We start from the raw sequence: 25,512 nt of genomic DNA on the forward strand, positions 1-25,512 counted from the left end.
TTGTCTAATTTTTTTTTCTCTTGGCTAAAAACAGATAAAATTATACGGAGGACAATTTTCAAAAACACCTTATGCCTGAGGCCCATTTAAGAAAAGTTTTTTTTTTCTTATCATTTTCCATTAATCTGCCTCCTTCTATGAGTTTGAGAGGATTTACACGTACAATATGAGAAAACAATTTTGATACATTGTAGTCGCATAAAATATCAATTTCTGTGAATTTTCAGGGCAAACATACCTTGCTTCAATAAAATTGTTGTTTGGTATAAAAAAACAGCAAAAAGTATATAATCAATAGAAAAAAAGGCAAAAATTAAACAAAAAAAACTCTTGAAATTTTTATTTCTCAGTCCTTTGATGGTAACAGTATCCAGGGACGACGCCATTATAAACAATATTTTCTACTTATTGATGGTAACAATACTATATCTACTAAAGTAACACTGCTGTTTATCAGGAAAAGATAAACTCTACTTTTTCAAAGCAACATCTGGGGCAAGGAAGTAGAGTGCCTAAGTTAAACAAGAAAAACTTCGACCCTGGGAGCTAGCTGGCAATGAAGCATCAAAGATGACGAGAAAATCTACTGAGATGACGCAAACAAGCCAAAAGCTGGATTGATAGTGGTAAAACCTCCGTCCACTGCAAGATTGTGCCCACTCACATACTTGGACTCGTCAGAACCCAGGTACAGTGCAGCCTCAGCCACATCTACTTGTTGAAGAACGACCCCTTTCAGGTTAGAATAAACACGAGGGCGTTCATCTCCATCCAGCTTGAAGAAATTCATAGCCGTCCGTGTTGCAATGAAGTAGGAAGATAAGCAGTTCACTCGAATCCCAAACCTCCCGAGCTCTGCTGCCACGTTCTTGGTGAGTCCTAAAATGGCATGCTTTGAACTTGTGTATGCATGAGAAGCAACCCCACCGACACTAGATGAAACGCTACCCAGTGAAATTATGCTGCCTTTTCTTGCAGGAATCATTACTCGAGCCGCATGCTTAGTTCCCAAGAAAACGCCTGTCAAGTTAACGCTAATGACACGCTCAAAATCAGCCACATTATTCTCTACGATGCTTGGTTTGGCGTCGTCAATGACGGCAGCATTGTTTACCATTATATCAAGCTTTCCATGTAAGGAAATTACGGTGTTAACTGCAATTTCGACATCAGATTCTTTGACTATGTCGCAATGCACGAAGGATGCAACTGCAAGACCAATATCTTTGCATACGGATTGGCCTAATTCATCTTGAATGTCAGCAATGATAACTTTAGCTCCGTGCTCGCAAAAGAGTCTTGCAATGCACTCACCAATGCCGCTAGCACCTCCTGTGATCAATGCCACCTTGCCTTCTAGCCTAAGAACAATTCTTAATAAAAAAAAAAACCATGTAATTATCAATAAAACTAGCATTATTAATTAAAATTTTTAAAAAAACTAACACTATTAATAGAAATAAGTTACAATTTTATGTGTTAAGGAAATACTTAAATATTGAATTAATAGTTAAAACCTGTAAGTTCAACTCAAAAACATTGGATTGAGAGTGAGATGTTCTATGTGTGGTGTTGAATCTGACTACTGCATGACCTCCCAGGCTTTCCTATGGATTTATTTTATTTCTCACTTGAAAAGCTGTGCATGATTTGGTGTCAAGCATGCTATGCTTCTGGTGACTCTTCGGTTGTTTCTGTGTCGCATGTTTGTTCTGTTCCTGTGACTCACGGGTTGATGCTGTGTTGCATACTTGTGGTGGTGACGTTGCTTTATACTTCCTGATGATATTGTGCTATTCTGTGTAAATATTTTCCGGTGTAAGACGCTGTTTTCCATTAGGCGCATTTGTACGGACAGAACCTCGTTGGGTTACTGTCTGTTTGGTCTCTTAGGCCACACCCTTGGCTTTTGCCAAAGTATCGTATTAATTTTGTGATAATAAAATATCAGATTTGATTAAAAAAATAATATAAAATATATTTTAGCCTTGGAAAGAAAAATAAGGGTTCAGATCCGATTTATTATTTTTTGTTATTAATGTCTAATATATTCTTTATTGATGACATTAGTGTTTTTGATAAATAATTAGAAATTTATGAACTATTTGAACAAGTTAATGATTACTATAAGTTTACTGAATAATATTATTAATAAAAAAAAGAAATAGATAAACTGAATATGACGGTTGATACAATAACAAAGATACCTCCTTTTTAACTAAAACTTAATATAGATATGTAAAAAATAACAATAAATGTGGGAACACAAATTGATTGATCAGTAATATATATGAGCTAATGAAATATATATACCTTCTTGCAGCAGGTGGAAGTAGGGAAGCACATGCCATTTTGACCTTCTGGCTGGAGATTTGTTAATCTCTTTAGATTTCTAGGCAAATTATATTGTATGTCCTCCCTCTCCAGAGAGAAGCCCAACATCCTTTTATATAGAGATAGTTAACCGTGTAACAGATAAAAAGTTGATGGAATGCATCCAACATAGAGTTTCTTAATTAATTACCAACGCTAATCCTAAATCAAAATTTTATATTAATTACTTGCAGCATACCAACATTAATAATATTACGGTTAAAACAAACAAACGAAACAAACGTGAATAGTGTTTGATAATAAAAAACTATAAACAAGCTTTAATTATTAAGAAAAGACATTTAACTAATTAATTATTAAGTCATGTTATAAACAGGAATTCATGCACTATTCATAATTTATAAAAAGCATGTGAGCTCCTTTATCATCACAGTACAATGCATTTAATCAGTCATACCAACATTAATAATATTACGGTTAAAACAAACAAACAAAACAAACGTGAATAGTGTTTGATAATAAAAAACTATAAACAAGCTTTAATTATTAAGAAAAGACAATTACCTAATTAATTATTAAGTCATGTTATAAACAGGAATTCATTCACTATTAATAACATTAATAATATTACGGTTAAAACAAACAAACAAAACAAACGTGAATAGTGTTTGATAATAAAAAACTATAAACAAGCTTTAATTATTAAGAAAAGACATTTAACTAATTAATTATTAAGTCATGTTATAAACAGGAATTTATTCACTATTAATAATTTATAAAACGCATGTGAGCTCCTTTATCATCACTGTACAATGCATTTAATCATTCATACCAACATTAATAATATTAGGGTTAAAACAAACAAACAAAACAAATGTGAATAGTGTTTGATAATAAAAAACTATAAACAAGCTTTAATTATTAAGAAAAGACAATTACCTAATTAATTATTAAGTCATGTTATAAACAGGAATTCATTCACTATTAATAACATTAATAATATTACGGTTAAAACAAACAAACAAAACAAACGTGGATGGTGTTTGATCATAAAAAAGAAACAAACAAACAACATTAACGGTATTGTTATAATCTTTAGATTTCTAGGCAAATTATATTGTATGTCGTCTATCTCCAGAGAGAAGCCCAACATCCTTTTATATAGAGACAGTTAACCATGTAACAGATACAAACTGCATCCAACATAGAGTTTTTTAATTAATTACCAACGCTTATCCTAAATCAAAATTTTATATTAATTACTTGCAGCATTGACTTTAAATAAAAAAAAAAAATCCTACGTCCAGCATTTTCAAAATTGGTGGCCAACTTAATTAGGGGTGTATAAATATTTACTTTGCTGATGTGTAAAGTGAATGATGTGTGGAACTATGTATGCGTACGAAACTGCAACAATAAGGTTCTTTTTGAAAATTTTCAACTGAAACTAATAGTTTTTATACAATTGCACCATTCAAATTCACACAGCCAAAGAACAAATTTACTGAACTGGAAAAACAAAAATGGGAAAATTTTCCGTCACGTTTATCTGATCTGGACAATGCTAAGTGACCAGCTTTTGAATCTTGTTCATCACCATAGGATTCTTCATAAATTCTGTTTGATTTAAAAACAGCATTTTTTAAATTTGAGATTTAAAAACAGCTTTTGATATATATATATATATATATATATATATATATATATATATATATATATATATTCATATGACTTTTCAAAAAAAAAACACAAATAAAACAAATGTGGATACTGTTTGGTTAAAAAAGAAACAAAGAAATAAAATGTGTGTGCTGGAGTTTTCTCCTTCTTATTCTTAATGGGTTAATTTGGTTTAGTTTTTTTTATTCTATCTTTTAAAATTTTATATTACGTGGGTTGGTCGGAGGGATCTATTAAGATAATTAGACAAACTATTTAGTTAGAGTTTTTTTATATATAATATTTAAAAAAACTATAAACTATTCAAAAAAATTTACATAAGTATTTATATTTTTATTACATTTTAATGAAATATTTATATTTTTATTTTGAGTCAAATAAATTTTATAATTTTATTTTGAATCAAATAAATCTTTGTATTTTTTTTTGAATTAAACAAGCTCTTAAGACTAATTATTGATTTAGCGAAAATATCATTTATCATTTTATATCGCGTGGTGCTTAAGTAATAGACTAATGTATCATAATTGATGATTATATAACATGTCAATATATCATAATTGATTATAAAGTAATATATTAATTTACTATGATAATATAATCGTATGACATATTATTGAAAGTTATTTTTGAAATAAGTTTATGAGGTTGGTTATTTTTTATAATTTTTTCACAAATAATTGTTTCAAATAATATTAGTAATGCATTCAAATATTTGATTCAATAAATAATGTGTGTGTATATACATATATTAAAAAAATTATATTCAAATTCCATTTCCAAAAAAAAAATTAATATCCTTTTTAATATTTTCCTTTAATTGGACTTGACAACGAAGAGACAAAGGAAGCCATAGACTTGGTACTTCAAAATTCACGACAACAAAGTAGGCAACAACAAAATCGTGACTAGCACATCCCACTTGCAGAGATGACGTGGCAAATTAAAATATTATAACCAAATTAATCAACGATTAATATTTTGGGCTTGGGAATCTATTCTCAAGCTTTGAGTACTCTATATATATGGAATACCTGCTTGATCTGTTGTCTACCCTTTCTAAGTTGGAAATTAGAACACAAAAAATCATCATGGCCCTCGCTTTCACCTTGGAAAGAGAGCACAATCAGGTTACAATATGCTTGTTCTTTTTCCTTTCTCACATTTTCTTTCTATTTATCTATGATTTTTAATTAGCCTTTTAACATCATTTCTTTTCGGTGGTGCCATAAACCCTTTTAAAAATGGGCAATAAACTAATAACTGACGAGCTAAGTTTGTATCCTTAACATTAAATATCCTCCAATATGTTTTATTTCTTATGATTCTTCTAAATTAAATGGTTAATAAATTAAGTAAACTCAAACATTTAGTTTATTAATTAGTACATGATTTCTCTGTCTAAAGAGTTGAGAGTTTGAATCCCCCTTCTCCATGTATATATTTTCAAACTGGTTTAACGACTTCAAAATTCAACAAATTTCAGTATTGCTATCTGCAGGTACTATTCGAGGGAGATTCATCAGCCAAGAAAGTGATTTTGAACAGACCAAAGAAGCTAAATGTTCTCAGTTATGAAATGGTAAGTTCGACTTAATTACTTATTATATATAATATCCACTAAATTTTTATACTATTCATTTGATAAAAATATCAAAATGTTAAAAAATCTAAATCAGCATTAAACTTTTTGTTCTTTTTTACATGCAATTTCAAAGTAAAATGAAACTTATATATGCTTGGCATTATTGTTGAACTCTAATTTGCAGATCTGTCAAATGCTAACCAACTTCCAAGCATATGAGCAAGATTCTACAACAAATTTCGTGATTTTGAAGGTAGTTAATCGTCAGAATCCAAAAACATATGAAAAATGATCTTTTAATTTGTTTTAGACTAGTCAATGGGTTGCTTCACTTTCCAGGAATCCAAGCAATTCTTTCTTTTATATGGATAGATTAATACTTGGTAAACTTACAATGTTTCTCTAAATATTCGACATTCTTTCCTTATGATTGATTAATAACGATCATTGTAAACAACTTTCACCATATTTTTCACTGAGAAATTTACTTTATGAAGCCTTTTGGTCCACTTTATACCACCACCACTTCATTAATAAAGTAATATTCTACACACCATAGTCCATTTCACCTACGCTAATTAATTTCCTTTCATTCTTATATTAATAAAGCCATATTAATATTCATGGATACATTAATATTATTACTATTGACCAAAAGTTTCTCTTGCAGAGCAATGGAAGAGCATTTTGCGCCGGGGGTGATGTTGTGGCCATACTTAGTGCTATGATAATAGGTTAGTGTCTTCCTTATTCGAAAATTTTTTCTACTTTTAGTGCACTTTAATCATTTTCTGTTTTAATATATTGAGCTAGTGGCTGCTTTGGCCTTTCACTAATAAAACAACAAATTGTTTATTAAACAGAATTAAATCTATAATTATAGATTTTTACTTCATTCTTTTTATTCTCTTTTTAACTTATTTATAATAAATATATTCATATTATCACTTATGTCTTGTTCATACATAATTTAAGATTCTAGATGATCAATGAATGATCAGGTCATTGGAGTTTTGGAGCAAATTTTTACCAAAAGCAATATCCTTTAGATTACTTACTTGCAACATATAAGAAGCCCTTGGTAAGTTGGATTTAGGACTACTCTTTTAATTCTCTCATAATCCCTCTAACTCTTCTGATTAATTCTTTTAATTCTGATTACTGAAGATTTCCCTTATCAACGGTGTTGTTATGGGAGGTGGTGCTGGCTTATCTATGCATGCAAAGTTTAGAATTGTTACGGAGAATGCTGTAAGTTTTCTTCTTTTTGTTTTATATGTATGTATATTGAACTAGTTTGAGAAAGAAATAAATTAACATTAATCTATGTAAATCCCAACTTTGAACAGGTGTTTGCCATGCCGGAAGCGTCAATAGGCCTTTTCCCCGATGTTGGAGCGTCCTATTTTCTTTCTAGACTTCCAGGCTATTTCGGTAATAGATTCTTTCCCGACCCGAACACATAACTGAATAAAGCTCTAAGAATGTAACAAATTAATTTGGAAAACTCTTCAGATGGGCATGAACCTAATACAGGAGAAATATTAAAATTTTTGTTCAATTGATGTCAAATATTGAAGGAGAATATTTGGGACTAACTGGAGCAAGGTTGGATGGAATGGAAATGCTTGCATGTGGACTTGCAACTCATTTCGTTTTGTCCAAGGTAAATTTTATTGAACGGATTTACATTTTCTTTTCGCAATGGTATGCATAAAATTTTCATAAATAAAAAACATGATATGTTTTACATGTGTTAGGACCTAGTTTTGCTCGAAAATGAGCTTGATAAAGTGGGAACGTCAGACACAACAGAGATTGCCAGACAAATTGAGAGATTCTCATGTGCAGCACCTATTAAACGAGAGAGTGCTTATGCAAGGTTATATGATAATTGTTGATAATTCCTTCTTCTGTCGTAACCCTTCTATATTTGATTCTTATCCTACCTTTGAGTTGCGTTAATAAATCAGATTGGACACTATAAACAAATGTTTCTCGAAGAATACGGTTGAAGACATATTATTAGCGCTTGTAAGTGTATCTTAACACCTTATTTTTACAAATATATATATATATATTAAACAATTATATTACAAAAATAAAATAATTTTTGTATGCAGGAGAAGGAAATGAAATATAAAGCAGAAAAGTGGATAATCAAGGCAATAAAGTCTATGGAAGCTGCTAGTCCCACTAGCCTTAAAATCTTTTTGAGATCAGTATGTTATTGTTCATATTCTAAATAGTGAAAAATCACTTAATTTGCTGTTATTGTTCATATTTTATTCAAATAGTAATAATAAAGAGGTTTGAAATTGATAATATATTTTTTTTAAATCTTTGATCAGATCAGGAAAGGGCGAGAACAAACACTTGAACAATGTCTTAGTTTTGAGTATATAGTCGTATGTAACATTCTACGAGGATCTATTAGCAAAGATTTTTGGGAGGTAAGGACGAAGGATTGATGATGCCTTGGTTAATTTCAAGATTAAATTTATTACTAAATTGATGATGCTTGCAGGGTGGAAGAGCGAAGCTAATTGAAAAAGACAATAAACCCAAGGTACTCTTGCCATTATGTGAAGATCTATTTGCAATGATTTTTTAACACTTAATTGAATACAATTGCAACTATACATTCAATTCATTTCTGAAATCCTACTTTCGTTGGAACATATAAAATATTCCAAGACAAGACAATAGAGGGAAAACGGGTATCAGTACATGGAACTTTAGATGTTAATAACAGAGTTGTGCAAGCCCTCTCTTTCTTGAAGAAATGTCTGAAATAAAGTATACTTGACACAAACCAAAGAATGATTTCCTGCTGCTTTTCTGATACTAGGTGTTTCAGTTTCAAGTAATAAACAATCAACATATATTCTAAGATTTTTTTTTGTTTTTGAAATAAAAAATCATGATTGTCAAAGTTTCACCTCAAGCATCTTCCTACAGAATAGCAAATTGATTAGTACAAATTTGTTAGATTTTTCTGAAGCAAAGTTTGCAAGATATTACAGGACAAACAGTGTCGTATTTCATAAGTAAGACTTAATGGGTTGGGTTAGATTCTAAGCACAATGATGTTCATCACCTTTCAGTAATAAAATGCTGCTATTCAAAAAAGAAAAAGATTCTAAGCACAATGCTTACTCCATTCATTTGATTTTTGTTTCTTTTTGAATATATATGACAGTGGGCGCCTTCAAATTTGCAGTCAGTTAGCGAAGAAACAGTAAATCGCTATTTTACTGAGGTTGATGATCCTCACTGGGAAATTCTACGTCTTCCTGATCGACCCAACTTGGTTGATGCTCTGAAATCCAAGATGTGAGCAATTTGGCTGACAGACCACAAACAAAGATTTGGAGTATTGCAACATCTTTTAGTTTAATTCCACAACTTTGTACCTGTACAAGTAGATTTTAGTAGGAAACATCTGCAACATATGTAGTGCCTCGTATGGAAGACCAAAGTGAACAAGCAAGGAATAAAAGTCAGCTCCAGCCTTTGCCCAGCAGGTACTGGGTAGTGAGCTCCTTTTGACTGTGTACTCGTAGGTTGCTCCTGTCCGATCTTGCCATGTCAAGAAAAGGGACCCCACCCTTGTGGAAACCTTCCAAACCTTTCTATTTTTAAAATAAATTTTATGGTGAAACTGTGCTAGAACAGAGAATCTGTTCTTAATTCTAAGCCATTTGTTTGCTTCAGAATCTGAAGTTGATCTGGTAAGGTAAGTCTTCTCTCTTTTGGTCATCCATTTCCTTTTTGCGATCGAATATGAATTGATCGTTATGCCCACCATACAAGTTTATTCCTTTGTTATCATTTACATTTTCCGTGTAATATATTGCTTTTTGCATTTCTTTATAATTCCTCTGTTAGATTTCTCATAAAAGACCAGAAAAGTAAAGCGAAGCTATAATCTGGAATTCTGGATATCATTTTCTTGTTCCAGTTTTCTCAATCTCGACGTATATTTTGTTGTCCTTTAGTATCTGATATATAGAAAGAAAACAAGGATTATTTTCGTGCTGAAATCTTGATTCGACCTTTTTTCGTCACCTGGATGGAACCTCACGAAGCATGATTCTTTAGAAAGCTTATATTAATGCTAAAATATTCTGAACAGAATGTATGCCTTTTTGATGGCAGGAGAAAATGTCCTTTCTTCTTGAATTCTTGAAATGCGCTCTGTGTTGTGAAGACGAGCACGTTGATGGTAGTTGTGAGGATGAGTGCAGTGATGTTAGTGACAATGAAACCTCCTTCAGCAATATTTATAGTACAACTAGGATTTATAACACATTTTCTAGCTGGGTCTCCACTCCTAGTTCCTCCATAGACGAATCATCTTCAGTAACCAGAACTCGCAATTACCCACAGCATTACTTAAATTCATCTCTCAGTTCATCGCTCTTGAACCCAACCAGAAAAGAGTCAACATGGCAGTCCAGGCCAAGTGATGTACCTGTTGAATACAGGGTAGTTCTAGGTTCAGAGACAAATAATCCTAGTTCAATTGGATCATTGTATCTTAAGTCTGTGGACAGAATTTATCAAGTGCCTCAGAATCCTAGGAGTTCTGGTACATACAACATTCATTCATCTCCAACTCCCACGAAACCACCTCAGTCTTCAACTAAGCTGATTCTCGCTCCTTGTAGTCCATCGCCATCATCCCTTAAACCCCCAACATCTTCTCCTAAACCCCCCGCATCTTCAAAACCATCTCCATCATCTCCTAAACCTCCAACGCCTTCTAAACCGTCTATGTGGTCTCCCAAACCCTCTTCATCATCTTCTAAACCAAGTTCATCCTCCTCCATGCCATCTTCATCTTCTTCTAACCCCCTTCCATCCCTTAAGCCAACTCTATCCCCTGTACCTTCTTATTTTATCGACCAGCAAGGGAAAGGAAAGTATACTTGGGCTGATCCAAAGGATACATTACCTATTTACAAGATTCCCAAGGACATTGAGGACTTAATCAAGAGAGATATTGTGCCTGAAGTTCTGGTTAAAGCCTTGTCTCCTTCAACTTACCAGGATTATTTTGCAGCTCTTCTCTATGCTGAGGACTACTACATAGAGGTAAAGAAAACAATTGCCTTTCATGAAAAGTTCAATAATCCAATTCTAACTTTTCTATTTGTCTCTTTCTTTTAACCTTAGAGACTTCATCAAAATTTGTTTTGTGTAATTTATGTCACTGATTTATTCATGTTGAATGTTTTGGTGTGGGATTTAGCTGGGCTGAATCTACTTATAAGACTATTGTCCTTAATTAAGCTATGATCTATGATAAACAAGTACTCAACATAACAAGTAATGATTGAAAGCTTGCAATGGGCTTCTTGTAGCTTGAGTTGTAACCAGTCTTTTGACTAATTTAGAATTGCCAACCTTAAACTCCAATCTTTTTGTATCAGAGCAACTAGTGAGGACTGAAAAGTAGTATTACCATGAGACGCCAGAGTTGTGAAGTGTGAATGAAAAAAAAAATACAAAGCAGTAAAACTATCTCCACAAACTATCCAAGTTGAATGCATTAGAGTTTAGTATGAGGGCTCATAGGCATATTGATTGATTGGGCTAAATATTCTGAAAATTACTTGTTAGGCGCTTTACTTAATGTAAAACAATTCTTCCAAAAGGGTAATGACCACGCAAAAAAAAAAAACAAAATTTAGAAAAAAGAAGAATGGTTTTGGCAATGACTGTCATCTGTAAAACTCTGAACATTGCTCACAGATAAAACTTGCTTTAGGTTACAGTCCTTGGCTAGAGCTGATAGAAAGTAAATCAAATTATTAGAATTGCTTTGTTTAATGAGAATTGTTTTTGCCAAAAGAACTATGTTAAAACAAAAATAGTTGAATTTGTTTCTCTTGTATATAATGCAAGGATATCACCTTATAAGGTTGGTTTCCTAGTTTTGTTGCTTAATTTTCTCCTCCACAGGACCCTACTGGACCACTTTTATCGGATATAGGATGTACATTGGGCTGTACACTACCAATAGATCCCAAAGAGACTAATTTGAATAATACATGAATAATAAGTGCAAAATGCTATTGCACCTCAATCTTTAACTTTTGCACTTCAGAACTTTCTTATGTATGACATAGTTTCATGCTTCTCTGTATGAAGTGATGGAAACATTTTCTGTTCAGTCTCATGGAACAGTGTTTTTGCATCACAATTCAAGATTTTCAAGAAACTAATGAAATGAATGCTTTTGTCTGAAACAGAAATGGAGCAATTTTGAGTTGATGAATGTGTCTCTGGAGTTGCATCCAGCGTCAATCTATCAGAAGTCAGGCCAGAATAAGTATTCAAATGCAAGTAATGAGATGGATAATAAAACTTTTGTAGTATTTAAGGTTGATTCTCTTTCTAAGAAGCGGCCATTTCTTCTGTCAAGGGACTTTGTCTTTGCACAACCTTCCGGCAAAAAAATTGAGCCATTTCAGGTTTTGCCTCCTATTCTTGCATTATTCTGTACCATAATATATCTGACTTTGATAGATTAAGAACTATTTGATTCCAGTTCAAAAACCAAGTACTAATCGTTAAGCTTCCAAATTACCTATTGTTCTTTTAATGTCTGGATTAATCAATGTTTAGCAGAATGCATTGGGATAAGCATCTCACATACAATGGCATGATGCATATGGACTCAAGCCGACAGTGTGTTTACTACTAAATTTTGCACCTTAGCTAACTTGTCTATCAAGTCATAATTGGGGGAACCTTGGCATCTTGCCTTTGTTGCATAGTCTAGATATTGATAATATTCAGGTGGATGTCTTCATGAACAAGAGCATCATGCTATGCAACCCAATTTCTTTTGCACCTTTCTGAGAAATCCTAATGACAATATAATTTTACGTTCATCTTTTATATTGATGATGTGCTGGTGAAGTCAATCTTTTCTGCTTCATTTAACCAATGATTATGCTTGGTTGATTCCGTCACATATGCGAAGCTCCACATAGAACTGAGAAAGACCAACCCTTGTCTTTCTTCTGTATTAATGTTCTTAAGTGCTTGCAGGGTGTTATATATCGGGTGGTGAAGAGCACAACTATACTAGTTGAATTTGAAGTGAAATTTCATTCTCAGCATGATCCAACCTGCAGATATAACATTAGGTTCTCGTTCAACAGAGTCTGCTTAAAAAGGGCTCACCAAGCAATTGCAGCTGCATCTACACCTGCTCCCTTATTCCAAAAGTTCCTCTTCCCTAATTCTGTCTCCCAAAATCTCATGCCTACCTCAACATCTTTTCATCTTTATAACCACAAACTTGGTCAGAATGAAAAGTCAGCAGTTCGTCGTATTTTGAATTTTCGAGGCCCTCCACCTTTTCTAGTAAAGGGCCCTCTCTGCGCAACTTGCAATGATGGTTCTAAATCCTTTTCAAAGCAACTTTCAAGAACTGGACTGGTTATTAAAGAAGCAGTGCTCCAAATTTATCAACGCCATCAAGGGTCTAAAATTCTTGTCTGTGCACCTATTAATAGCACATGTGACATGATAATGAGAAGCTTGAATTTGGAAATTCCAGTGTCAGATATGTTCAGAGCCAATGCTGCATTCCGGGAGAGGGAGGGGGTACCTATTGACATCCTCCCCTCTTGTCTTTATGAAGAAGAAACTGATTGTTTTACTTGTCCTTCACTTACGGAGCTAAGGAACTTCCGAGTGATATTGTCAACTTTCATTAGTAGCTATCGCCTGTATGATGCAGGCATAACTGCTGGACATTTTAGCTATATCTTTTTGGTGGATGCTTCGTCAGCTACTGAGCCAGAGACAATGGTGGCTTTGGCTAACTTGGCTGACGAGTGTACAACCGTTATAGTTACTGGTGCACCCGGAAATCGTTCAACCTGTGTCCGCTCAGATATTGCTAGGCAGAAGGGATTGAGAAGATCGTACTTTGAAAGACTTTGTGAGTTGGGTCCGTACAAAAACGATAATCCAATGTTCACAGCGCAGCTGGCAAAATCAGTCTCCTGAACATTTCCAGGCAGCTCTTTCACAAGTGGCTACTTAATACAGTGAGTGCATAGTGAATTATCTCATGTAAATTGATACCTTCTTTACTCTTTAACATTTGATGTTAACTTAGATATAGAAATTTTGCAAGCAAGTGATGTTGGTTTGGGGTTAAATAAATTAGTTTTTTGCCATGAAACTTTTGGAATGAAACAATGGTTTGAGCTGCGCCTCTCTCAAATTCAAAATTGCCTCTCCCTCTTAGCAAATATTACAATACAACAGAATACCCACTTCTTGCTTACTCTTTTACATGGCACACAAACGACCTGTCTAATACCAGCAACCTCCATCGTGAAGCATGGTGATAACATTGATAACAGAACAATGAAAAATTCATCCCTCATTCAGAATAAAACATGAATGACAGATGAGTAACCATAATATTTAAGTCAAAAAGTTCATAAATTTGCTGCCTAACCTAATGAGCCCAAAAAAGAAGCAAGACTACACATATTTCCCTCTGTATTTTGGCTTTGATTCTTTACTGACTTTCAAATCACCCGATTCAACATCTGCTGGACTGAAAACGGAAGAGTGAAGATTACCATTTTCTAACCACTTGGTATGATTCTCCTTGAACTCCAAATGTTTTATCCTAGCTGCCAAAGCAAGTTCCTCAGTGTATGAGGATGTCTTTACCATGGAGAGTAAAACTCGACCGTATCGTGAGCTGAGTATCTGTTCAGAAGTGGCAACCAACTTGAAACATGGATGCTCTGGGAAATGGTCTTCTACAGAATCATCTTCTCTCAACACAGGATAGAAGAAAACAAGTCTGCCACCCATTACAAGCATCCTAGCAGCAAGGTCGAGCAAATCATGCACACACTCAAGTAAGCTATAAGGTGCAGTTGATGGTATGTGGTCTGCCCTTTTGTCATCAGGAACAGTGTAAGGGCCCACAACCCCCTTAAGCAATTTTCGGCCACCAGACTTGCGTCCACCCGCCCGAACTCCATATGGAGGATCACAAATTATTGCATCAAACACCTATGTAAAAGCAAGAAAGAAGACTTAAAAATCATAACTGACTCATTATGATGACTATAGAAAATTAAGCAAAGATACCAGCTACATGCAATGTATGTGTGTGTATTTCAATCAAATCAATACCGTGAGGACAGAGATAAGGAATCATAACAGTAAAACAAATTTAGAAGAAGAAAAAAAGCTAATCAAAGACGACCTACCAAATTCAAAACAATTAAAAACACACTAACATATTCAACAGGAAGCAATTTTACAAGAAATTACCTCCTTCAATCCATGACGCCAAGGAGGAAGATTGTTATCTGCCCTCAACAAAGCAATTGGCATTGGCAATCCATACTACAAAAAATGCAGGAGCAAATAAGCATATAATCTCATGAAGATCTATTGCAGGTAGATGAATGAAAAAAATAACAAAAATTGCTGATATGTTGCACATTCACCTGCTTGAAGTTGCTCCAGACATTACAGTCAGGGCCACGCCCGTCGCGCACTACTCTGATGTCAATATCTGCACCCTGAACAAATTCAAGCTGTTGTCATTACACAAAAGTTACTGCACATAGGTTGCTCATACGATTTCCAAGAGAAGACCATCAGGTAAAGAATAATTCAGAATATAGCAAGAAAATACAAAACCATTGTCATTGCTCCAAAGTGAGCTGCAGAAACAAGAATGCTCCCCGTGCCAACAAAAGGGTCATATACAAGTTTCCCAGGTGCAGCCTGTGCTTGATTGGCCATTAAGAAAGCCATTTCTGCATCCATTGCTGTTGGGCCCAGATAAGTTCGGCTTTTCAATTGGTAAGTGGGTATAAGCTTCCTGTCTGCTCCACCAACTTCCCTACCAAAAAATATCCGCCTTTGTACAACCGGTGGAAGCCCATTATTAGTTGCATTGTCATCAGTTTCCATGAGCCAGAAATTGTGATCTGGATTCTTTAAATTAACTCGACCCTGCAATTATGTTGATTAGGATTTGCCATTAGCAGAAATAATAATTAATAAAGAACCAACAGAAACTAATTTGCCTAATTTTGCAAAACAAGCTTGTCCAATTCTCCTTCTTTTTATTTCCAACAATAATCTTTTTCCTATTCTTACACGCCCCAATTATGACTTTACTGATCCAAATACAATCAAACTTCATGATCAATAAAATCAAATTCAGAAACAAACCTTGAAAGGTATATATGAGAGTCCCCAAATTCGTTCTTTCTGTTCATGAAGACTCATAACCTTCCCAAAGCTATCAACAGTAATCTTAAACGTACTTTCAGACTCCAAATATGGCAACTTTCGTTCATCCGGATAGCTAGTCACAGCCTCCTTAAGTTCCTCAAAGCTACTTCCTTCTCCCCAAAGTTCATAAATTCCCTTCACGAGTATACCTAGAATGTCCGAAAAAGAATGTCTCAAATTTCAAAAATGGAAACACCATTTTATTAGTGAAAGGGGAAGAAAAGGGAAGAAAGGAACTAGAACTTACTTCGGTTTGCGATGTTCCTGGCGACATCTTCGGAAGGTAAATTGACGAAATGGAAAGGGGAGTCAGGGTGGTGGTGTTTGGGAAGCCGCCATTCTAAAACCCTGTTCCGGGTTGCGAAATCTGGGCTCTGTTTGTCTTCAAAAGCTCCAAACAGGTCAGCCAGAGACTCAACTTCCGGTTTCCTGTAATCCAGCAATCTGTGGTAAAATACACATAGGTACCACATGGGGTTTTTTTTTTTTTGTTATGGGATTTGGAAAAAGTTTTGCCTAAGGACAAGGAGGACGAAGAAGGAAAGGAGAAGTGGAGCAGAGAGCAAGATTGATTGAAACCCAAAACCCTCTTTCTTTTCCATAAGAAACGATATCGTTTACAAGTTTTTAGTTGGACACGTGAGAGAGGCATGGGAAAACCTCGAACCAACCGGAATGAAACAAATTTCCCTTCGCCTTTGGCTTTGGCTTTTAGGAGTTAAGACACCTTATTACGTTTGCGGTCTTAGCAATATTAGCTTGATTTAAATAGTACGTTTGCTATCCGACATTTCTTGCGAAATGAAACAATGTGGAATAAAAAAATTATTATTTTAATATTTGATTGGAAGAAATAATTTTAAAAATAAATAACGAATAAATTATAAATGATAAATATATTTTTTATTATAATATATAATTATTTTATTTTTAACTACTTATTTAATAATTAAATTTTTAAATATTTTTTATAATTTAATATTAAAATTTTAATTTAATTTTAAAATATAAAATATTAATTTTTAGCTTTTATTTTTTTTCTTTTTTTTTATTGTTGTATTTTTATTTTTTTTATTTTTTTTTTCTTATCGATTGGCTATTGGAGATGTGGTCTGCATAATGGAGTTTCAATCCGATGCTCCTTACGACTAGATATGGTGGGAAAACGCCAATCAGCGCTTCCAGTAGCTAGCATCGACGTCGCCGAATGCCATTGCCCTCTGTTGAGAGACTCTAGAGAGAAGGAGAGAGATAGAAGATGGCTAGAGATAAAGAAAATGTGAAATGAAGAAAAGCTAAGTTATATATGATGTAGTTTTTTAATTAATTTAAGGACAATTTCATTCAACAAAATTTTTGACCTATTCTTCCACTATTAGAATAGCTATTATCGAGGTTTTCCTTGGTAATAGCTATTCAAAATTTTTCAAGAATAACCATTATTCGGAATAACTATTTTTATGAAACAACCAAGTTATTAGAAGGGGCTTAAGAATAGGGAAATGATTATTCCATTCTCTAAAACACGTTGTTTAAGTTATTGGGAAAAGCTCTTTTTTCTTTTTTCTTTTTTAAAGTGTTTTTGAGCATCAAATGATTAAATTTTTATTTTCATTTTTTTTAGATATAAATTTATCTTTTAATTATTTAAATATTTTAGATTTAAAAATAAAATCAATCCTTCATATCTGGAACAGGAACAAACAAAGCAATTGAGGCAGCATCAAATCCTCTTTTCCAGAGATCCCCTTTCCCTTTCCCCATATCTGCAATTCTTCATATCTTGGGGAAGGTCCCGTGTACAAATGAAAATCCACGATTATCACAATTTTCTAATTCCTTGGATTCAATTCGATTATATTGTGTATTCTTCACAGTTTAAACCTCGGGCATTTCTCCCATAAAAGTTAAAAGACCGAATGAAAAAGATCCCAACTCAAAAACAACAGAAACCAATCCTTTCAGGAGCATTAAGTCATCGACTCAACTCTGTCAGGATGATCGACAAGCTTATCTATATCATTAAGGACCATATCACTTGTGCCATGAATAATCACCAGCAAACAGAGTCGATCCAAACAGCAATTTTTAGTATTCTCTGCTTCCAGCAAAGAGACAATAGCATGGCCAGGCCCCCTTCTGTAATTACAGTATCTAAAGCCCTAGTTACAACCCAGGTATCAGTGGTATTCTATACCCAGCAGCAAGGTAAAGTGTAACAGACCCATATTTTAACTCAAAAAACATATCTAATAAATGGAAGAAAACCTATTTTTATATAATTGATACCCATTTCATCTTTTACATGTGAGATCCGTGACATTTTATCTCACTCAATTGTGTAACGCTCTCTGTAGAGACGCTTACATTAATCCAAATCTACCTAGATCTTTGTATCCATTATAGAAATCTCGTGCAACGTCCTCTATAAAGGAGAAGGACTCTTACATTAATCCGAATCTACCTTGACCTTTGTATCTCTTAAGGAAACCCCATCAATGAAGATTTGGATTGCTCTAATCCTAGATATCAATCAGATACGAGGAAATCAAACAACATACACTCTGCACCTCTAAATTTTTAATGGTTCGGGTTTAGGGTTTAGGGTTTAGGGTTAAATATACTCATTGAGTCCCATCTCTTCAAAGTCTCGGTTCTAAATTGTATATCATATGATCCTTGTCTAAAGTTGGTTGGATTATTAGACAAGCAATTGATAGAGAGAAGGGGAATTAGCTACCACAATCTTCCCTATGATCCCTTTTTTTTTTTTTTTCTGAGAAAACAGTGACTACAACAACATGACTTCTCCAATTTAACAGAACAAAACATTCAGAAATTAATTATAAATACAAATTGTTAGAAATAGAAAAGTATGCACCTCTAAATAACAACATTAATCTCTGTAAATTCTGAATGGAAATTCTTGTCAAGCTAAAATGGTGGAAAAATCATCATCCCTACCTGCCACCTAAAACAAGCCCAGCAAGAAGATAAAGTTGACATCACCAGCAATGCAGTACTAAGCAGTCCTTTCCCAGCAATCTTTAGAACTAATAAAAATAAGATACTGAGGATCACAGAATTCCTAATTTGAAGGAGATAATTGCTTCAATTTTGCTTGTAAAATTACACCAGCTTCATCTGCTAGAGTTTTCTTCTTAGATGCAACCTACATGTTCGATTAAACAGTTCCATGACCAAAAAAAAAAGGAAAAGAGAATTAATCATTAGCAATTAACAAAAATCCGAACAAAAAAACCATGTTACAATAGTAAGAACAAAGAAAACCTAATCTTGTATACTAAAAGCTGAGCAGCAGCTTAAACCTAATCTTGTATACTAAAAGATGAGCAGCAGCTTAAAAAATCAAATAGATAGCTGAGCAAAATGAAAAGGAAATTCATCCCAGCCAGGTCAATTAAGCTTGAGTTCATTAATTATACTATATATGCTTTACCCCAAGAGAACAGCATGAGTGTCATCCCGCAATGAGAAATTACAAACACATATCCAGGCACATGTATGACATGGGACTAAAGCAGGAGAGAGAGTGACCCTTCCTTTTCCAAAGTCAGGTTTTCCATCTAACATTATAAATTCCACAAGCTGTTAAAGCAATCAAATCTAAGGAACAAGTACCCATCAACTTAAACCATTACAATCAATAAGACTCTTACAGTTTTATACTTCTCCACAAAAGAAAATGGGTTAAATGGCAATCAAAATCTCTTTTCTTTTTTAGTATGACAAGGATACCTCAACAAGTTGATCGAAATTGGACTTCAGTAAGTTGATCTTACGCTCGCAATAATCTTTTCCTTCAGCCATCGTTTTCTGGAAAACAATTGCAACATAAAACAATCAAAGACAAAATTAGATCATAGTGCAGCAAGCTCAAGCATTGAAAGCAGTAAAATCAGGGACAAATTCGTCAAATCAAGAAAAAATAGAGACCTCAACGAAGTATCCGGTGCCAATATCAACGAGAACTTTGTCGGCATCGTCGAGGGTCCCCGGAACATAGAGCGAAGCAGTGAGAGGAACCAACATTTTCTTCCCTATTTTTTGAGAAAAAATTTATTATATTATATTATATAAAAGAAAAAAAATTAATGATGGTTGAGGGATGGACCTTGGGGGCGGAGGGAAAGGTCGTGGAGAGAGGTCGAGGCAATCTCGAGGCGAGCGGTGGCGGTGCGGATGTTGTTAAGGCTGTCTTGTAACAGATTGACATCAACATCGGCTTGTTCTTTCACTGCTTTGAGCTGCTCCAAGCTCATCTTCTCCATGTCCCCCATTCTCATCACTTGCTGTCCTCCTCTTGATGACGCCATTCTTTGCTTTTCTTTCTGCCGACCCTCCCCACTCTTTCTCTCTCTCCCTATAATAAAACCCCCTTTTTGGTCCATACAGACTTCCCTGAATTAAATCCCAACAGTTGGCTCAGCATCGAAAGCCCCTATAGCTCAGTGGTAGAGCGTCAGTCTTGTAAACTGAAGGTCTGTAGTTCGATCCTGCATGGGGGCAATGTGACTGTTTATTTTGTTTTTATAATGGCATACTATAACATAGAAACGAGAAGTAGCTTTCCGGTTATCGTTAAGGCCACTCAGTTAGGCCGTCTCTCTTATCTGTTGATGGGCCCTAAACTCCTAACTATTAAATTAAATAAATATGAAAAATCCCCCATTGCATGTGCTCTCCTTCAATTTTGCTAAATGAGCCCACGAGAATGTGCAGGTGTCCCAACTACTCTGGCCCAAGCCCATGAATGAGAGGAAAACGGCGGTAGAAGGAAATTTGGCTGTCTCAAATCCAAAATGCAATTAAGATTGGGATGCTCCAAACATAATAAGACTATCCCAACTTTTTCAACAAGGCATTTAATCCCAAGGGACCCCATCAATTATTGGGTCCTGACTCTTTTGTTTTGCAATAATTAATAGGGAACAAGGTACAAATATTTTGTGGAAATGATGGATGGTTTTTCTACTCGTTTATCTCTCACTAATTGTTTTTTTTCCTCTTTCTGCCAAGACTTGAGAAACCCTTTCGCCTGCATCTCCACTGCCATATCCAACTTTCTTTTCCTGGAAACTGCAAACTCCTTACCATCTACCTTTAGTAAACACAAGCGGCCACCATCTTCCAAGCTCTTTTGACAAGAAGTCTATTTCAAATCATTAGATGGCCAGTTCTCGGGAACTGAAAACTCTGCAATTGCCTCAATGAGAATGCTTGTTGCAGCACTTGATGCTCGTACGCAGCAGTACTACTGCTAATTAATTGGCATGCCAGTAAAAGCTCATAGATGCACATACTAAGCATGCCAAATTGTACAATTACCCAAACATTTACCCACAAGGAATTTCTTTCCTGCTGTATGTGTTTGTTACCGCCCCTCAAGGCACCAGAAAGAAGAGGAATCATGAAATTATTATTCAAGCATATGCAATGAAGGTTCGTAATTCTCAGAAATTCAGTTATGTTGCACCAAGCAGCAATATATGGCGCGGCAAAGTCATTAAAATCCAAGTCACACAAGAAATATAATGTACTAGTTAGTGCCAAATAGTTCCCAAGGACAAAATCTAGAATCATAGCTAGTTTTAAAGTTGTATCCTTTCTATCATCAGAATCAAATAAACCAATTCTAGTTTCTAATAATGTTCCAAAATTTGTAATGATTGCATTGATGAAGTTTCGACACCCTGTAGATATTACACAGTGATCAAACTTCTAGCAATAATTTTTGTTAGTTACAGCCAGCAAGAAAAGACTGGCATAAAAGTTGTCATGCCAATTATTATACCTCTGACCCAAACTAGCAAATCAGCAGATAGGACATTCACCATTGAACAAACAAGAGTGAGAGCAAGTTATGGAAGAACATATAAATCAAACACAACTCAAACATTGCATAGCAGAAATGGAAATAGTTAGTAGCAGAACTAAATGCATTATTACATAGAGAATGATGGTAATGGTGGCACACAAAGGAAAGATTGGGCAACAGAAAGTAAAATTGAGAAAAACAGATGGGTCTTTTATTCACACAACAGGCACCCAAAACAATCCACTTAAATACATGAAGGACACATTATTTGCACGCTGATAAATCTAAAGAAATGGCTAAGAATACAGCTAAATTTTTCCAAAACAGAGGCCTTACAGAAAAGGAACCAGAGCCTTTATCTTTCACACAGCAGTCTCCTTTGAGATCATGTGATGAACATAGACACTGAAAGCAGAAGAAAGAGGGCCAGATCAACCCACGTCCATGGCATATCATGAGCTACGCATTTAAGAACCAGTACAAGTTTTCCTGCTCTGCTAGGCTTTACAGGTAGCAGCAAAGAAACTAACGATTCTCAAACACCATTAGCAATAAAGGGAATTCCAACATATTTAGGGAGACCATACATCCACAGCATCAAGCCAAGCATAGTATTATCCAGAGCAAATTCCCCGGCTTTCAGCATCCTGGTCACCCCAATTTTCAAACCCAATTATCTGTAAATCGATCACAATCCACAACCAAGATTCAACCCACTTTGCACGTTCACCATTGCTATATCATGACCTATGGACGAACTCGCCAATGCAAAAAAGCAATGAATTCTTCAAATCCAGGTTTACAACCTTTTTCAACATGGGAAATGAACCTCCACGGTTTCTTCAAATCAGAAAGAAATCAGCAACTCCTTGCACAAAATCAGAGAGCACTAGCATTCCATTTTCTCAAAAAAAATCATTAAGCAAACTTGACTAATCACAAAAGAAATCCCCAATTCTGGAAATCCCCAAATGCAGCATGCGGCCAGTCGCAAAATCTCAGTCACCAAAGCCCTAATTCTTGACTCCCCTCTCCTCCTCCAACATAAACCCTCAGAATCCTAAATAATTGTGAACGCTGTAAAACCCTAATTAATCATGAAATAAAAGTGCTACAGAAAAAAAAAAAAAACCCTAATTTGAATCCATTCATCATCCGTACTCCAAACTCCCCAATTGTCCCCCCTCAAAACCCTACTTCCCTAACCCTAAAATTCCAACTAAAAATCATCTTCCACATCCACACACACAAAAACAACAACCATACACAAATATTTATAGAATCTATATATTCATATAAATATATATACTCCCAACAATAACAAGAGTAAAACGGTCCACCCAAATTCAACGCGGATCCTCGTCTCTCCGACCCGAACCCCCCGGAGCACCCGACAACGAAGCTAACAAATTCAGGTGGCCAGGAAGATAATTCCCAACCCTCGCCGCCGACGCTTCTCCCATCGCTTGCTGTTGCTGAACGAACAACGCAGCGGCAGCTGGTTGCTGAGCCGCCGCTGCCGCAGCAGCAGCCGTCTGTACCACCATCTCCGGTGGAGGCGGAGGCGCGAAGCTCCATACTTGACCAAAGTCGGGCCTTGCAGGAACAGCCCAGAACCCACCCGTACCCGCGGGTCCCACAATGGACCCCACGCCTGGTCCCAACGAGACCACTCCGGAATCGTCCTTTCCGGCGTTATCATCGTCGGCCCTTACGCGTTTCCCTAGTATAAAAGGGGTGGGACCCAGCAGAGGCTTATGATCCAAAGAAGAAGACGAAGTCGTCGACGATAAAGAAGTTGAATTAGCTCCGCTGCGGACGGAGACAGACACGGTCGAGAAGCTAGCGGGAGTTGTCCCCGTCCCGGTGGCGGCTATGATGGAAGGCTCAGCTTGGCGTAACAGCCATTCAATAGTCTGACCATCGGATTTGTGACCCAACTCCCGAGTCAACTGGAAAACACGAGCCGCACAAATGATAGGCATCCTGATTCTTCGGCCACGACCATCGACTTTGCTGTGACGATCTTTGGAAGGAGGTTTTTTGACGACGAGGGAACCGTTTCCTGGCGCTTGTTGTCTCTGAGGGTCCATTATGGCTCCGTTTGTAGCACCACCCTCTGAATTTGACATGGGTTAGGGAAAATAAAAATACCAAAACAACACTCTTACTGAAACCTACCTTCCCTTTCGTTAGCTTTTCTTTTTTGGCGCTTCAAACCCAAAAAAGATTGTCTCTGCTGTTTCGGGTTATTGGAGATTAAAAGACAGAAGGGAAAAAAAATGAAGAATTGTGAAAGAGGAAGAAATAGAATTTTTACACAGAGGGGAGAGAGAGAGAGTGAAAGGAGAGGTTTGGGAGGGAGCAGAGTGCTAATCATTGAGCGGCAGGAGCTGGTGGAGACAGGAGGGAGGGCACATGGGTGGTGGGTCCCACGGTACACATCCCCCACAGCTCACGCCCCCGCTTTTGAGCTCCTCCTTTCTTTCCCATTTTCTGTGTTTCCATCCCCACGCGCCTCCCATCCATCCCCAAGAGGAATTTAAGTGGGGGTAGTCAGGGAAGAGGGGCCCGCTTTCTTTTCCGTACTTTTGAATTGAAGGTTCCAGCTACGTGCAGTAAGTTGATTATCCATTTATCTTTAGCCACGTCATTGATTAAGGTGATTACAATCGTCCCCCTAGATTTCATGGGGTCTGTTTGGTGATTGATTCTAACCCAAAGTTTTTCCTCTTTTTTTTTTTTTTCGTACTTGATTTGATTCTAACACAAAGTTTCAATATCGCCCTTTCGCAATAATACAAACAATTACTCACAGTTGAACTAATTAAATGTTTACTTAATAGTACTATTTTATTTTCTTCTTTTTTTTTTGAATTTTGGGTGCAATATTTCTACTCAGGTCGTATGACTATCCTTGTCAAAGATAAAGCAAGCGAAGTCTTGCTGTCTTTCCAACCATACTATGTATATCTTTGTTGATAAATCTGTTGGATGTATTGGGAGAATTGGGATTGGGGATTCAGTGTTAAACCTATTTAGTGTGTATGTGTTGTCTTCCCTCTCGTGGCTTTGCAGGAAACAGCAATCATAAGTTGGTTGTGGTTGTGGCTGTGGATGTACTTTAAGACAACCAAAATATTGATTTGATGCAAATGCTATTTTCATTGGATGATGGATTTGTTATGACAAACAGCAACATTATCCTCCTCTCCTAACTATACCGCTACTATAATCATCCACGCAAATCATTATTATCCTACAGCCTACGTTAAATTCATTACCCTTTTAATTTAATAGATTTTAATATCCAAAAAAACCTAAGAAAGTGAATATATATATATATATATATATATGTATGTATGTATGAATGAATGTATGAATGAATGGTAAAATAACATTGAAACATCTTTAGATAAAAAAAAAATAAAGAAAGGGGAATATTCAATTTGGAAATAACAGAAAGACAAGACTTTATGAAAAAGAAAATTCTAAACTTTTTTAAGAGATTCTAGACATATATTTCAAAGAATCGCTCTTCAACTTAATCATAATTGGCCAATGCGACGCTCATCATTTAGGTCCAAATTATTAAATTTAAGATCAAAAGAAAAATATCTAGACTTACATTTAATGTCACGCTGCATAAAAGGAATGATAAAAATCTCATATCATTAGGGACAAATTTAGGATGAGGTAGTAAGGCACTTGCCCTTATTGACATCCTAACATCTCTTTGATTATGTTACAAAAATACTTACAAACT

General features: G+C 35.3%; 6 protein-coding genes and 1 non-coding gene across 9 annotated transcripts; 3 read left to right on the plus strand and 4 right to left on the minus strand.

Moving 5' to 3' along the window:
• Window positions 1-315: 315 nt before the first annotated feature.
• On the minus strand, window positions 316-2,447 carry LOC148763992 (secoisolariciresinol dehydrogenase-like). The gene is made up of 2 exons (XM_088803386.1): window positions 2,314-2,447; window positions 316-1,361 (listed from the first exon to the last, which is right to left on the minus strand). The coding sequence occupies exons 1-2, from the start codon at window positions 2,349-2,351 to the stop codon at window positions 584-586; spliced, it is 816 nt and encodes a 271-aa protein (XP_088659512.1). The 5' UTR covers window positions 2,352-2,447; the 3' UTR covers window positions 316-583.
• A 2,608-nt stretch (window positions 2,448-5,055) lies between these two features.
• Window positions 5,056-9,158, plus strand: LOC148763993 (putative 3-hydroxyisobutyryl-CoA hydrolase 3). 2 transcript variants are annotated; one of them, XM_088803382.1, is made up of 14 exons: window positions 5,056-5,144; window positions 5,516-5,596; window positions 5,784-5,852; window positions 6,270-6,333; window positions 6,601-6,680; window positions 6,767-6,850; window positions 6,949-7,033; window positions 7,180-7,265; window positions 7,360-7,481; window positions 7,573-7,633; window positions 7,723-7,821; window positions 7,951-8,052; window positions 8,127-8,168; window positions 8,802-9,158. In XM_088803382.1, the coding sequence occupies exons 1-14, from the start codon at window positions 5,106-5,108 to the stop codon at window positions 8,937-8,939; spliced, it is 1,152 nt and encodes a 383-aa protein (XP_088659508.1). In that variant the 5' UTR covers window positions 5,056-5,105; the 3' UTR covers window positions 8,940-9,158. The 2 variants fall into 2 exon arrangements, with proteins under 2 accessions (XP_088659508.1, XP_088659509.1); XM_088803383.1 differs by having other exon boundaries at window positions 8,823-9,158.
• A 42-nt stretch (window positions 9,159-9,200) lies between these two features.
• LOC18608469 (putative RNA helicase SDE3) lies at window positions 9,201-13,860 on the plus strand. Of its 2 annotated transcripts, none has more exons than XM_007043188.3 (4): window positions 9,201-9,338; window positions 9,761-10,699; window positions 11,860-12,081; window positions 12,665-13,860. In XM_007043188.3, exons 2-4 carry the CDS (start codon window positions 9,767-9,769, stop codon window positions 13,631-13,633), a joined length of 2,124 nt encoding a protein of 707 aa, XP_007043250.2. In that variant the 5' UTR covers window positions 9,201-9,338; window positions 9,761-9,766; the 3' UTR covers window positions 13,634-13,860. The 2 variants fall into 2 exon arrangements, with proteins under 2 accessions (XP_007043250.2, XP_088659501.1); XM_088803375.1 differs by having other exon boundaries at window positions 9,284-9,333.
• TRM11 (tRNA modification 11 protein) lies at window positions 13,832-16,574 on the minus strand. The gene is made up of 6 exons (XM_007043189.3): window positions 16,155-16,574; window positions 15,845-16,056; window positions 15,305-15,622; window positions 15,109-15,183; window positions 14,930-15,004; window positions 13,832-14,665 (listed from the first exon to the last, which is right to left on the minus strand). Exons 1-6 carry the CDS (start codon window positions 16,378-16,380, stop codon window positions 14,120-14,122), a joined length of 1,452 nt encoding a protein of 483 aa, XP_007043251.1. The 5' UTR covers window positions 16,381-16,574; the 3' UTR covers window positions 13,832-14,119.
• Window positions 16,575-18,639: 2,065 nt separating this feature from the next.
• On the minus strand, window positions 18,640-20,292 carry PFD5 (prefoldin 5). The gene is made up of 4 exons (XM_007043190.3): window positions 20,043-20,292; window positions 19,865-19,968; window positions 19,667-19,744; window positions 18,640-19,079 (listed from the first exon to the last, which is right to left on the minus strand). The coding sequence occupies exons 1-4, from the start codon at window positions 20,242-20,244 to the stop codon at window positions 18,996-18,998; spliced, it is 468 nt and encodes a 155-aa protein (XP_007043252.1). The 5' UTR covers window positions 20,245-20,292; the 3' UTR covers window positions 18,640-18,995.
• Window positions 20,293-20,365: 73 nt separating this feature from the next.
• Window positions 20,366-20,437, plus strand: TRNAT-UGU (transfer RNA threonine (anticodon UGU)). The gene has a single exon. It is a non-coding gene; the product is annotated as a tRNA-Thr (tRNA).
• A 1,498-nt stretch (window positions 20,438-21,935) lies between these two features.
• Window positions 21,936-24,224, minus strand: LOC18608472 (TCP family transcription factor). The gene has a single exon (XM_007043191.3). It carries the CDS (start codon window positions 23,876-23,878, stop codon window positions 23,093-23,095), a length of 786 nt encoding a protein of 261 aa, XP_007043253.2. The 5' UTR covers window positions 23,879-24,224; the 3' UTR covers window positions 21,936-23,092.
• Window positions 24,225-25,512: the final 1,288 nt, after the last annotated feature.

This window comes from Theobroma cacao, chromosome 2 (genome assembly GCF_053813885.1).
Source record: "Theobroma cacao isolate CCN51 chromosome 2, ASM5381388v1, whole genome shotgun sequence".
NCBI classification, from domain to species: domain Eukaryota; kingdom Viridiplantae; phylum Streptophyta; class Magnoliopsida; order Malvales; family Malvaceae; genus Theobroma; species Theobroma cacao.

What these genes read in the sequence shown, in the direction of transcription:
- LOC18608469 (XM_007043188.3), top strand. Translation starts at nt 9,767, where the DNA reads ATGTCCTTTCTTCTTGAATTCTTGAAATGCGCTCTGTGTTGTGAAGAC. An exon ending in CTGAGGACTACTACATAGAG is followed by an intron (nt 10,700 to 11,859) that starts GTAAAGAAAACA and finishes TGTCTGAAACAG; the next exon opens with AAATGGAGCAATTTTGAGTT. An exon ending in AAAAAATTGAGCCATTTCAG is followed by an intron (nt 12,082 to 12,664) that starts GTTTTGCCTCCT and finishes AAGTGCTTGCAG; the next exon opens with GGTGTTATATATCGGGTGGT.
- LOC148763992 (XM_088803386.1), bottom strand. Translation starts at nt 2,351, where the DNA reads ATGGCATGTGCTTCCCTACTTCCACCTGCTGCAAGAAG. An exon ending in CTTCCACCTGCTGCAAGAAG is followed by an intron (nt 1,362 to 2,313) that starts GTATATATATTT and finishes AATTGTTCTTAG; the next exon opens with GCTAGAAGGCAAGGTGGCAT.
- LOC148763993 (XM_088803382.1), top strand. Translation starts at nt 5,106, where the DNA reads ATGGCCCTCGCTTTCACCTTGGAAAGAGAGCACAATCAG. An exon ending in CTCATTTCGTTTTGTCCAAG is followed by an intron (nt 7,266 to 7,359) that starts GTAAATTTTATT and finishes TACATGTGTTAG; the next exon opens with GACCTAGTTTTGCTCGAAAA. An exon ending in TTAGCAAAGATTTTTGGGAG is followed by an intron (nt 8,053 to 8,126) that starts GTAAGGACGAAG and finishes TGATGCTTGCAG; the next exon opens with GGTGGAAGAGCGAAGCTAAT.
- LOC18608472 (XM_007043191.3), bottom strand. Translation starts at nt 23,878, where the DNA reads ATGTCAAATTCAGAGGGTGGTGCTACAAACGGAGCCATAATGGACCCT.
- TRM11 (XM_007043189.3), bottom strand. Translation starts at nt 16,380, where the DNA reads ATGTGGTACCTATGTGTATTTTACCACAGATTGCTGGATTACAGGAAA. An exon ending in TCTGGAGCAACTTCAAGCAG is followed by an intron (nt 15,005 to 15,108) that starts GTGAATGTGCAA and finishes CATTTTTTGTAG; the next exon opens with TATGGATTGCCAATGCCAAT. An exon ending in GGCGTCATGGATTGAAGGAG is followed by an intron (nt 14,666 to 14,929) that starts GTAATTTCTTGT and finishes GCTTTTACATAG; the next exon opens with GTGTTTGATGCAATAATTTG.
- PFD5 (XM_007043190.3), bottom strand. Translation starts at nt 20,244, where the DNA reads ATGGCGTCATCAAGAGGAGGACAGCAAGTGATGAGAATGGGGGACATG. An exon ending in GCACCGGATACTTCGTTGAG is followed by an intron (nt 19,745 to 19,864) that starts GTCTCTATTTTT and finishes ATTGTTTTCCAG; the next exon opens with AAAACGATGGCTGAAGGAAA. An exon ending in ATTTCGATCAACTTGTTGAG is followed by an intron (nt 19,080 to 19,666) that starts GTATCCTTGTCA and finishes TCGAACATGTAG; the next exon opens with GTTGCATCTAAGAAGAAAAC.